This window comes from Pyrgilauda ruficollis, unplaced genomic scaffold (genome assembly GCF_017590135.1).
Source record: "Pyrgilauda ruficollis isolate IOZ18807 unplaced genomic scaffold, ASM1759013v1 scaffold16, whole genome shotgun sequence".
Classification (NCBI taxonomy): Eukaryota; Metazoa; Chordata; class Aves; order Passeriformes; family Passeridae; genus Pyrgilauda; species Pyrgilauda ruficollis.
This window is the reverse complement of record NW_024514764.1, coordinates 10,663,278-10,676,969: the sequence shown is the minus strand read 5'-3', so window position 1 is coordinate 10,676,969 and position 13,692 is coordinate 10,663,278. Positions and strand designations below refer to the sequence as shown.

The window sequence follows — 13,692 nt, the reverse complement described above, 5'->3', positions numbered from 1 at the left end:
CTTTAAAGGGAACACTGCACATTGGCAGAGGGCTGGGCAAGGTGAGCTGTGCTTTGCCCCCTCTGCTCCCCACCTGCTTTGGGACAGAAGGGATCTGGAGCCCCACAGAGCCAGCTTCACCCCTAAGGGCTCCTTTTGCAAGCTCTGGGTTGCCCACACAAAGGATTAACCCTTGCTGTAGCCGTCAGCTGTGATATCTGTGATGTCTCTGATGAGCAGTTTCCCCTTTGGGTCTATGTAAACAACAGGATGGAATTTAGCTAAATAAATCCTGCTACTGTAAGAACATTAAAGCCATCAAAGTGCTTAAGAATTTCTAGGAATTGCTACAAGAACCGTGCAATTAGTTATAAAATATTGAACTGCTTGTTGGACTCCAGCCTCTAGTCTTTTCATTCTCACAGTTGCTATGCTGACCAATATGTAACTTCATACTTTTAAAAGTTATGTGTGGACTTGTGAAATTAATTTTACCAAAGCAGAATGGTTTCTTTCTATGAAGCAGTATACCAAGAGATGTTTATAGTAGTTGTTTTTTTAAAATAGGTATCACTTTGGGTTTATTTAATTTTTTAATTAGTTTTTTTCACAGCGATTAGTAAAGACTTGGTTAAAAAAAAAAAAAAAGAGAGTAAGATTTCAGAACAGTTTAAATAATATTTTTCATTCCAAAGGACAAATTACATTAGTGTTCTAGGGTCTTCCTGGAGGTACTAACCCAGCATATTACCCTTGCAAGTAATTCTGTATTTTAACATCTGAAAATAGAGACTCTGTGGATAAATGTTCCACTGTTCTGAACAGAGAGGAACAAAGGAGCTTCTGAGTAACCACTTTAGAGGCAGTTTTTAAGGAAAAGTGGTCTTTTCATTTAGATGAGAGGGCAGTTTAACAACGTCATAGAAATGAGTCAGAAGGATTTTCTGTAAAACAGTAGCTGGTAAATCTGCATTGCTGCTGGCTCTTTTAGGCAAGCATCTAACTTCTCCTGTCTGTAGTTATCACAGAGATGGTAGCAGTAAATACAGTGACAAATTATGCTACCTATGAAATACAGAGTAGCTCTGTATTTATAATGTAAAATGTATCACCCTTTGGTTTCTTAAATTCATGTATTTAGCATTACTTGTTAGGCAAATCTCATTAGCTCCTGAAACTGTTGCAGATGACAAAATAACAGCAAAGCTATCAATTGAACTTAATGAACAGTTGAAAATGCAAGAATATACAATTTGATCACTAAGCTCACACTAACAGACAGTGTCAGTATTTCTGCTAGGGAAGAGGCAGTGATCTCTTTTTGGACCTGTGCAATCCTGTCCCTGCTGTATGGATTGCAGATTCCTTATTTTGTTTTGGATTTATTGTTCCCCCCTCTTAGAATGTGGACCTCTAAGTAACAAGGTTCACAGATTTCTAAATGAGAATTTCAAATCTCTTGATACATCAGAAGTGAAGTAATAGAAGTAGATTTTGTTCCCTTAGGGCTGAACTCCTCCAGGTTTTGTTGCCCCTGAGGGACGTTTGCTCCTGCGTGGTTTTCAGCAGGATCCTCAGCACTTAAAGCTTGCGGAGCTGTTTTCCCAGGCAGTCCCTCGCCTGCATCCTTTGGCTGCTGGTTGTTAGGCTGGCATTCAGGCTGTGCAAAGCTCGGTGTCAGGTTTTTGCTGTGCCTGGCTGTGTGCAGCTGGGAGGAAACCACACCCGAGTGCTAACTCTGCGCCCGGGTTCATTAACCCTGCACAACACAAAATTACCCCGAGGCAGCTCTCTATGTGCTTATAAAGGAATCATTCGATGCTAATCCTTAAACATGGTTTCCACTAACCCAAATCCTGGTTGCCTAGATTTCAGAAAGGACAAATCAGGATTTGTGCCATAATGAAGTTTTCTGCATTTTGAAATACTAGTGCATTTAGCGGTTCTCTTTTTATGTTACCTGGTTTAAAAAAGAATTTTGCAAGAGAAGGTTTATATTAAATTACTCATATCTCTAGCTTACTCTCCTAAGATTCTGCAAAAGACTTTTCTATGTATTTGGATGACAGTATATGAGAATATACTATGTCATTTTTTAAATAAATAGCAGAAAAAATAATTTTCTGATTGCAGTCATATTAGACATAGAAAAAGCAAAATATTTTAATTTCACTATCCTCCTTTCAGATGCACAAAGTAAATTGCAATTTAATTTTTTTTCAAAAGCGCTTTTTACATATTTTGCAGTAGTGCCCTTTAATATTGTTTTATTTTTATTAGACATTATTAGATTATTCATATTGACATATCTGTAACACTAAACATGAAGCTTCCAATGCAAGAGTTTGTACATAGTCCATATCCAAATGTCACCATTATTTCATTTAAAAGATCCCAGCATGTCTACCTCATGATCCTTATAAACTCTATAGTACTCAACACTTTTTCTTGCTACATTCATTAAAATTAAGCACCCTTCCCCTACCCCATCTGTAAACATCAAGTCAATTGGCAGCTAGCACATTTCCCAGTCAGCAAGCAGTATTGTGAATTTTATCTTCTCTTGCAGAAATCAATTCGTCTTCGTTGCAGCAGATGAAATTTCTTGTAACACCTCTGCAGGTAACAATCATTGATACTTCTTGATGCATCCATCCAGGTCTCAATATCCTTTTTCACATGCTGCATTTAATCGTAAGACAAAGCATAGGAAAGTCCGTAGTGTATAAATCTTGGGAATAGTTTAATGAATTTATAGCTTCAGCCTATAGGTTCTGCCGTATAAAAGCCATTAGGTTATTTTGCTGACTTTGGTGTTTTGTTTCCAGTTTAAGTGTGGTATGGCCTAGTGTGTAAGGATATGCTAAGCCTTCTGATAAAAGCTTCAGGACTGTGATTTTCAAAAGTCAAACCAAAGAGAACTGACGAGAAGAGCCAAGGCTTAGATGTGTGCAGGACATTGTAAGTGCTATAGATGTAACAATTTTCTTTTCAACTTGTTGGGGGCAAATGATGCCCACAAGGGTATTGCAGACCCTAAAGCACTCACAAAGTCTATCCTATGGATGAGATAGTGGGAGAGAGGGTCTGTGCCTTCAGAGGATCGCTCTCTAGTAAGTAAAAAGTCTCCATATACTATCATGTTGTAAGCCATGGGTACAGAAGAATGAACAATGTTTTTAAAAGGTTTTATTTATATTTTATAAATATATTAAATGTGTCAAGAGGTTTTCTCTCTTTTAAGCACTAGAGTTTGAACAAGCTTAGTCTTAATTCAGGTAAGGATGGTGTTATGTTGCTACATAAGAAATCAAAAGGCTAAAATAAATAGTAATGGTGCCGGGACTTATTCTGTCAATAATGTTGTGCAAAAAATCAAGTTCATAGAACTTGTCATATTGAAGGATGTAAAGGGTATATAGTGTGAAATCAAGTGTTGGTATTAAGAAGTATTTGCTGATAGAGTTTTATAGTAGCAGAAATAAATGAAAGGTGACAAGATTTCTGTTTATGCAGTGATGATCTACATAGAAACAAATAGAGAACATTTATTTATGGAAAAGATGACCATAGATAAACCCAAAATATGCTAAAATTGTTGTAATCTCTATGCTAGCTGTAGCATTTTTGGTGGTAATCTGAAAAGTTCTTCTGTAATAAAACCTGATTTAACATAGATTTTTCCAAGTGCTATAAATTATGAAGTAAATACATTTTGAGAAGCCAACATTTGTCACATTTTTCATATCACTCAACTTGGATTTTGGCTTTGGTTATTTCACTTGAGCTTCCTGCTCAGCTCTTCATTGAAGTGAGCTGTGGTAGGGAGGCTGCTAATTTGTAAATCTAAGCTTTGCTAAGTAAGAATATTTATTTTAGCAATTTTTAAACTTGGAATTCTTGAGTTAGATATGGGGTTTGTGGGCCCAGTTTTGCAAAGTGAATCCTTCTAAGCAATATTTCTTGTTCTAGTAAAGAAATTTTTCTCTCTCAATTCAGGCACAATTTAAGTGCCCAAGACTTTATTACAGATATTCCATATATGACTTTTTTAGAATTACAATCAAAAATATAAATTTCATTTATCAATGCCTTCAGTGAACTTTACGCAAAAGGAAATGGATCTCTGTGTGTATTTATTAAAACTTTTCAGTTTACCAGTTGATTACCTATGTTGAATTGATTCAACAAAGAGGTATTTTTGCTAGGCATGATTTTGAGCATATGATAAACACCTCCATCACAGGTGACTGTAGGTGACTTTTTTTTGCACTAAATATGAAGGAGAAAGCTGATGAAAGCCTCTACCTGCTGTTTCTTATATATCTAAGTTTCAGTAATAAAATCTAAATGACTTTTGGCTTCATAAAAACGTAATTCTCCAGCCCATATTCCTGTGAGTCAAATTGCTAAAGTTGAATTTGGTCTTTTGGATTTGTTAGTTGAATTCCAACTATTTTTATTATCTGATGTTTTATGTTTTAATACATGGAGCAAACATAGAGATACTTTGGGAACCCAAACTAACCTTCCTGTGGTTTTTCAGATGCATGCAAAACACCTGCAGTATGATTTTCTAGTGCTTTTTTAGTGCTCCTAAGCTCCATGACAGTACTTCTACTGTGTTTGTAAAGTTGATATCAAGTGAAGATACATATAAATATGCTCAATGTTTGAAATGTGAGTATTTGTATGTTTGTATTGCCTCCCTGTAAAGGATGGGTGTGTTTGTGGATTTCAAATAGTAATATATGACAAGTAAAGCTTTGGTTGGAACTTGATCATCAGTTGGAAATGGGAGGTCTTGGGTGGTTCTGCTGGTAATATTCACTCTTTTCTTCTCAATCCTTCATCATTCCTGCCAGAGGATACTTAGCCCTCAGCCACATGGTATTTTTTTTTTTATTTGGGAATAAAGTAATCTTGAGTAGGTAAATGTGTTAATGAGTGATTTGTGTCCATAAACACATTTCTATTTGTGTATCTCTGTCTGTTCTTGAATGCACATTACAGAAGGGAAACCTCCTCAGCTATCTGACAGAGGGATCCTTCCATGGGAAATTTAAAAGCATTTCACTCTTCATTGCATCCAGTGCATTCTGAGGCTAAAAATAATTACTGTTCAGAAGAGAAGTTCTGCACTTCTGGGATAGATCTTCTCTGGCAGACATGATTAAAGGGTTTGCAAGCAGGTCTGAACTAGAACAGAGACAGGGAAACTATAAGAAACTCCTCTTGGTTTGATGATGGAATTTTAACAAGGATCTCTGAGGACCTTCCTTTGCAAATTCCTGACTATAGTTGCACTAGGAGAGAATTAATCCTGGGATTCTTGTCTGATGAGGGCAATGGGCAGCTGCCCTGTCAGTCTCTGGATAAATTAGAATGAGACCCAGAATAAACCTGTGGCTTATTTACATGTTGGCTGCAGAACATTGTTCATTTTGCAGCTTTAGCATTCTTAGTGAATTTTTCAAATCAGTGCTCAATCTATTATTTTTTTTTCTCTTTTAGGTTTTGTAACATCAAAATTCATAGTTTGGAAAGAAAAAGCAATTTTAGTGTCTTTTGCAAGTGCATTCTCAGATGTACCTGCAAATGACATTTTATACTTTTTGTGTAAAAATGGGACAGGGTTATTATTTTGTATTTATATTATCTCTCTCTCTTCTTCTAGTTTTTAACTATTATGCAGCCTTTATGTATAAGCAAAAAAAAAAAAAAAATCCAGGCTGATGCTTGCTTGGTATTATTTTTCTCCCAAGTGTATTTGCAGTTTATGATTTTGAAATAACAGAGAGAAAGGGAAGGGTATATATAAAGCTGAATTTGGAATGAAGTATGGTGGAAGTGGATATAACACCTGTCCAATTGTGCCTGTATTTATTTACATTTTTGAGCAGAATCAGTCCCAGGAGGAAGGATTCTCTCTGTGTGTGTCTGCATGCAAGCAAAAGAAATGCTTTATAAAGCTTTTAGAAGTTGACAGTCATAAATTAAGTTATTGACCTCCATTTGGGGAAAGATACAGTCTCCAAAATAGATTAAACATTTTGAAAGGTTTAACTTCATAACTCCAGGAAAGATGTTGAATAAAAGCAAGCAGTTTCAATAAGCAAACCATGGGGTTTGTGCTATTGAAATATTTGAAGAGAATATTGGCCATTTTTAACAAATGCAATTGCTCCAGTCATTGCAATTTCCCTGTATACTATCATTAACCTGTCAGCACTAACACTGCCACAAATTTAATTCATTGAACAATAGCAAATATGGAGATACTGATTTAAAACAGATTAATATTTGATGAAGTGCTTAGAATGGCTGCAGTGCCTGCTGTGACAAACCTGCCTCTGCCAGGGTAGGTACATAAAGAATTGCAGCAGGTCAAAATTTTTCCAGACAAATTTGCCTACATATCATTGACCTGTTCATGTGTGTGGTAGGAGATATTGGTCAGATCATACTCTGACAAAGGAATTTGAAAGAGTCCAATCCAAACTCTTTGGAAGAATGCAGCTTTGGAGGTGTTTCCTTCAGCCTGTTAGAATTACTGTGTGAAGACATATGCTCAGTTGAGAGAGGTCCTTCCCTTTTACTATTGCTGCCAATGGGTTTGACTTCATTTCAGGAAGCAGTTTGGGAAAATAATAATTTTCTATGAGATGCTTTTATTATTATGCTATGCTCTTCTGCTAATCAAATAAAAAATAAAGATGAAGGAGCATCTGTATGGTCTTTGTGCTAGTATTTATTTTAGGCTGTACTGCTGTTCCCTGTGAAAAATAGCAGATACTGAAGGTTTTGCTCTGGAAAGACTAGGAAATGTTGCACTAATGCACAAAATTAAACTTCTTCTATAAATTCAAGTGTCCTTTATGTTGGCAGTTTAAACTTGCATTTACTGCTGCTATAAATAGTTGCTTATATGGAATTCCATTTGTCACAGCTTTTACTGCTCTGGGTAGTTGTGTGCTGAAGATGTTCAGCTATTGGACCAGTTGATAAAAATCAGTAAACACTTTGATTATGCTCTGTTCTCCTTTGATGAGGTTTGATTAATTCCTTTTTGTCAGCCATGGGAGCCCTGGCTGGCGTGGCTGTCATTATCTGTGTGACAGCTTGCCCGCCCGGCGCTCGCGGTTCTAGGTCAGTTCGCATGGCTGCTCAAATGTGACAACACCACAAGATTAAGGAAAACTGAGGTCCTGTCATTTGTAAATGGAGGATTTGCAATGTGAAGCTCCTTTGATAACAGAAATAGTGAATAATCTGTGTTTGTCCTCAACAAGTGCCTATAGGCACGTGTGCATCTCCTGGGCTGTTTTTTTAATGAAGCAATTAGATTGGTTTTTCTCTGGTAGGCTAAAAGTAGAGCACATGAAAGATGATTTGTGTGTGTGCATGTATGGATGCCTGTATACAATTCCATTAAATGAGCAAGGATTCAGTTTTAATATCTTGAGATTATCATATTGCAAATAAACATAAAACAACGCTATGGTTGCAGAACTTTATATGTGATCACAAAAGACTGCTTTAAAATTTTATAAATTATGTACCCAGTATATTTATTATTGCACTAGGTAAGAATTTCTTCAAGCTTTATTGCCTCTAAATATAAAAACAATAGTAATAAGAAAATGTGTTACAGACCTAAGAAATGCTTTATTTTCATTGGAATAGAGTTGGTGTCACCTGATGGCAAGCCTCAGATTCCCCAGTGGCTTTTTTTAATGAAGTTCATACAAAATCTAAGCTTCTTGGATAGAAGCTACACAGTAAGGTGGTGGTATATAGAATTTTGTTTGACTTTTGACTAGGCATCAGCTTCAATTCCCGCCCTGGTGTGAATCCACACAGCAAGACTGAAACTGAATGAGAGTTCTTAAGCTTAGATTTGTGCCTGGGATTGCTGCAGTTTGCAGTTACCCAGCATCAGCTCAGGGAAAAGTCACCTGTGCTGCTGTTTGCTGCCCTTCTATGTTTCTGCAAATTAGTCAGTATCACTCATGTTCATTTAAATGTTTTAGAAGATGGCAGCTCAGCTTTGCTGGCTGCAAACATCTTACAAATTTTAAAAGAAGATACAGGCTAGCAAACAGAAGCAAAATTAAAACCACATCTGAGCATCAGTGAAACTTCTGCAAAACATGCCTGTCAATTAGTAAGGAAATTAACAGGCCAAACTGAGATGTGACATACATAAGTAAACAGCCAAGAACTGGAAATTCATCTCTACAGAAAAGTCTGCATAGGCTTCTCTACTTTCTCCTTTCAGCAACTTGCGGGAAAATGTAAACAGTGCTTTTAATATTTCATTAATGACATATTTATGAAGATCCTTTCATGGAAACCTTTCATTATTGCCCTCTACCCATGGTAGACCCTGGTCAAGTTTCTTATCTCTGAGAAAACCTAGGAATGTGTTAGTACTGTAGTGATAGGAAATCCCTAATGGCTCTGCAGGCACACAGGACTTCAGCCCTGCAGTACACCTTGAAGTTTCACTCTTTATTGTGCTGCCTGTCACTTCCCAATTCTTTCTCTGCTCCACATCACAAATCTGTAGACATTATAGGTCACGGAAGAGGAGGATGCTATGAATAAAGTATGTGATGGTCCTCCCTTGTACAGTGACCTCAGTGTTTGGTAGCGTGCATTCAACGCTTGGCAAGGAGAATTTTAGCATTCTTGACCTTTCCAATCAAGGCAAATGCCTGGAAATTGTTTTTATCAGCAGATTTCAGTTTCCTTGATCTTAAGTAAAAACTTCAGAGACATCTTTGCCCATTGTCTTCTGAGGTAGAGAGGGACCTGTTGGTGATTCAGGTGCCTGAAATGCCTGCAGTCCCTTGGTGTTAATATCTAAAATTCAGTTAACTAGTTGTTTCACATGCTTTGAACACCACAAGCAGACACCATCCTACCACAGTGCTGCACAGGTTTGACCCATTGAGCCCAAAATACTGCTCAGCAGTGTGGTGTGTGACTGGTGTGCATAGGGAGGAGCTGTGCTGCCGGTGTCATCTCTCTTGGGATCATCACAGTTCTGTGACCAAGAGAAAGAGCACCAAGTTATTTATTGGAATAATTCTGTATTTATGTGGTATTAAGGCCATGCAACCCTTGCTTTCCTTGTATTCCTTCCAGAAGCAATTTTATTACTTGATTGTTCAATTGCAATTAAAGTGTATAAAGAGTGGTTAATACTGGGGAAAAGTTAGAAATATGAGCTTCCCAGCGTCACACAGGCTTTGCTTGTAATATGGTCTGAAGTAATAATACTTCAGACTTTGATATGAAGTAGTGACCAAGTTTCAGCTTCTCTCTTTATACCTCTTAAACAGGTTCATAGTTTTCTGCAGTTCCTCCAGCAATATTAGAGTTGCAAAAATGAAGGGCAGTTGATAATGATAAGTAAAATAAGTGTATCAAATTATTTAATATTGTCCTTCTAAACTTCTCAAGTCACTTGAGTAAAATGTGTTAAGTTGGTTCATATTTTATGTGGTGAATTTTTCCTTATTAGTTAATGTGTATGTTTTTAGGAGCTTCTAAATGTCTCCAGTACTGAAGCTCCACTGTCTGTCCCATATGTGTATGGAAATACAGCCATACTACCAAAGAATTTAAAATCCTGAAATGGCATTTATGAGCAAAGAGACACAGACTTCCCCAATTTTTAGAGACTTCAACAACACCTACTACTGATAATTTAGAGAGATAGAGAGATACTCCCTTTCAAAGGCCCTAACAAAATAAATCCCACAATTTCCCTTTTTAAATTACTTTTTTTTTTTTTAAATAATGAGTGAACAATAAATTGTTCTTTTATTTTAGCACTTTTTAGCATTTTAAAGTACTTTAGCATTTTTCAACACTGCTGAAAATTATTAAAGAGATTAAGGCATAGCATAAGTAAAGATCATGCCATCTATTGGTGGATAGCTTATGGTTTACATTTATAGAAGTTAGCACAGCTACACTGGGGTTTTTTCTCAGTTATTTCCCAGGATGTTCTTTGTCCAGCTATTTAAGAACGAGTGTCAGTATGTTAGCAAAATGCTAGCAAGCATATTTTTTCCCATGATGTCCTGAATGGTTGTCCCAGATATAGTGGAAAATAGAGGAGCATACCTTGTTCTAGTTAGTGATGCATCAAAATTGTTCATCAGCTGTGTTGTGAGACAAGAATTTGTACATATTGCTTTGGATACATTGTTTTATCACCCTGTAAAATACACAGAAATGGCAGAGACTATTAATTTATTCACCACCTTACCATTGGCACGTCCTAAATTTCAGTAAGTTGTTTACCTAGAATGATCATTTGCAGTGCAAATTATCACAAAGCATTTAAATGCCACTAATTGTAACAAGAAGTAAGCAGGCTGGCAGAGCAGTGAGTAAGTGAAGCAGTGTGTGTGGGACTGAAGCAGCTTACTGATTTGCAGTGTGACAATATAGTTTAAATCCTTCTTCCTATTTTCAGCCTGGAAATCAGAATCTATTCTGCTAACCTTCTGAGCTTCTAAATTTGGTGTCATGCAAGGGCGTGTTTAAAAATTAGCATTTAAAAAGAAACCCACTGGCTTTAAGTTTAAGCTGACACTGTTCCTTTCCTCTGTGGAAATGAAATTTATTAATCATAATAAAACCATCATATTCTGAAGGTAGAGGTCACCCAGAGGAGAAAAAAAAAAAAGAAGTCTATTCATCACAGAGGAATTTCAATGCATCTTTTTCCCAGATAATATCTGAGCATGTGTTCTTTCCCCTTTGGAAACATTTTCATCCATGTTTGTGCTTACATATGTCAAGTGTATTCAGGAGTGTGCAAAAATGAAAATTGTGCAGTTTAATTTTATATATTTTCTTTTACAGAAGAGTTGGAAGAATTCCTTTTACATTTTATTTTGTGTTTACATTGGACACATTTTTTTAAGAGGAATTTCAATATCCTGTAAAAGAAAAGCAAGTGTTTGTTGTTTTAACAAGAATATAAGCATCACTAATTCTGCAATAACATTTCTATGTTAATATCACAGTAAAAACTTTAGCATTATCATAATATAAATATAAACCATTCTTTTTAAGGAGCAAGGATTAACTTTGGTGACAGTTTTCACGTTAGGATTTCTTTACAACTCTTGTTTTAAGAAAAGAGACATGGTTTATAGAGAAGGATGAAAAAAGCAGTGTAAAACACTGACAATAAGTCATTGCTGCTTTGGAAAAAGGATAATAAAAATGTACTCAGAAGTCAATACTGGGTTGAAACAGTAATATTTTCATCCTTTGAAATGGCATAATGTGCATGTTTATCCATATTTTCCCATCAGTGGTCAAGATTGCTGTTGAATGTTGATATAATAATATTATTAGCAACATGGTATATTACATCAATGTTGTAAACTTGCCAGTTACTTCAGCAGTTGGCTTAAATGTAATAATAATTTAATACAGCCTGAGCCCTGGATATTCAGGCTTGGTCCTTCCTTGTAAGAGGCCCTTGCATTTGGGCCACTTAGTGCCATCCTAGGTGGCCTGTTGGACTTTGTTTGTGAGGCAGTGGGACACAGCCAAGGGTCCTGCAGGAATGGGAGGTAGGATGGAGGCAAAATGCAGCCCAACCACTGGACCAAAATGAATGTATTTTTTTACAGAAACAGATTTACAGCCCTTGCTCAGCATTGCAGTGATACCAGATAATCAGGAAAAGAGAAAAACAAAGGAAATGTACCAGTTCCCATTGATATAAAAGTAATAATTGTGGCATTAAAGCATGTAAAATAGTAGTACATGCAATTCCTCTTGCATATTACTAAGGACATGAAGGAAACATGTCTACCTTTAAATTAATTGTTTTCTCTTCCTAGATGCTTTCTTACCGTTGGAATGAAATTTGGCTGGGAAGAATTAAAATTATAATGATATTTAAAATTCTCAGACTTAAAATATTGGCATAGAGTGTCTTCTTCCCTTCAGTGTAGGTGAAAAAGACACAAGGGATTCTGTTATTGAGTGTTTCAAATCCCCAAATCATGTTTGCATCCTGGAGGGTTCCAGTCCAAGGCTGAGGTTTATGGAAGTTCTTCCTACCAGAGAGGCTCCAGAGTGTGGGATCAGTGTCACACCTGCTCAGAAACAATCAAACTGCTTTTCCAGCTCAGAGAGTCACCAAGTCCTTTACCCAGCACAGACTGATGTGAGCTACTTCCCTTCCCTTGCTTTTCCAGTGGGAATTGCCCATTTCCTTTGTTGGGTAATTTCTAAAGATAGATGTTCTTAGATACCAAGTATTTAAGTAAAATTGATGTAAAAATTGAATCCCTTACTCATCAGTGCTTTGGAAGCAAAAGAGGAACTAATGTATTTTATACAAGCCTTTTACACACATTTTCCTGAGATTCAGACCAGGTCTTAAGGAAAGCAATTGCCTAACACACTTCTACCCCTGGAATTTCATGTATCCCTCTGACAGCAATGAAGACTTTTCTACCCAAATCTAAAGCAAACACAGCTGTGGGGTGAGAGATACAGAGCCCACACTCATGAACTTGGGGTGCTTAAATTAATTCATTTTTAAAGTATTATCCCTTCATAGGAATTTGGATTTACTAAGCAAACAGGGCAGTACAACTGAAGGCATTCAGCTACGATGGTTGCACTTTGAAGTGAAACATCCAGGCTTTAGAATGCTTTATAAGAACTTAGATACTCTTACACTTGCTAAAAATGCTGCACTCCTGCTAGGGGAAAGAAGTTTAATTCAAAATGCTGAATATGAACAACTGTACACTTAGCAGTTTGTTCTTACTGAACTGTTTTCTACTTTTTGCTTTTTTTCCATCAAGATGTGTGGTTATGTATTCTTGGAAAAGAGAAAGCATTTGACTTCTGTCAGTGTGTGGCCCTATGTTTGTGCAGAGAGTCAAAGACAGGGATGCTCAATCTGTCTTTTCCATGCTGAGCCCTTTAGCGAGCACAGTTGTCACAGGAGGTGATTTGCTGGATTTCCATATGAAAGGAATGCCTCATAATCTGGAAAATGTTGGCTCAGTGAGATGGAGAATTAAGGATTTATTGTCTATGGTAATTTCTGCTCCCTCCTTGAAGATGATTCTGGGTAGGTGGGAATGTGTAGTTCAGATAATTTGGTCCTTTTCTCTAGCTCCCATCCAGGACCCACAGTAGTAGGTGGTGGAGGATTGCATATGCCATGGAAACATTCCTTTCTCAGCTTTCCCTCAGCTGGTTAGCTCAGAATGCACTAATCACATTCTGCTTGTGGAGGAGCAAATACATGATAATAAAATAGAACAATTGTCCTTTTTTCAAAAAAAAAAGTAAGTTTGTACATGTATCTGAAAAATAAGGTAGTTACAGAGAATGAGACCAGTCTGTGGTTACTGTTCACATAAGGCTAAAAAACAATGGCTTTTTTTTTTTTAAAGAGCTATCAAGGGCATTGTTAAACCTTTTTTGCTACATTAGCTCTTGTATTCAAGACAGCCCTGTAATTACAAGATTGCTTTTGTTGGTCTATGTGACACCTGAGAGCAAGTGAAAATGGTTTGATTATGGGAAATATGTTAGAGACTTGCAGTGGAAGCTGTCCCTAGCCGGCACGTCCATCTCACTGATGCTGTTCCCTGTGCTCCCCCAGCCCGGGCAGCAAAGCTCTGTGTGCCAAGGTGAGGCAGAGCA

At 36.9% G+C, this 13,692-nt stretch overlaps 1 protein-coding gene across 6 annotated transcripts in view; it reads left to right on the top strand.

The window, feature by feature from the left end:
• The window catches only part of RBFOX1 (RNA binding fox-1 homolog 1), a 1,143,576-nt gene that overhangs the window by 1,125,325 nt on the left and 4,559 nt on the right, over window positions 1–13,692 (top strand). For 2 of the 6 annotated variants that reach the window (XM_041462425.1, XM_041462426.1), the window contains exon 12: window positions 2,549–2,601. The exons of the other annotated variants lie outside the window; for them this stretch is intronic. In XM_041462425.1, coding sequence (XP_041318359.1) covers window positions 2,549–2,601 — 53 coding nt within the window. The remainder of the gene's footprint in view (window positions 1–2,548; window positions 2,602–13,692) is intronic. 6 annotated transcript variants of the gene reach the window in all.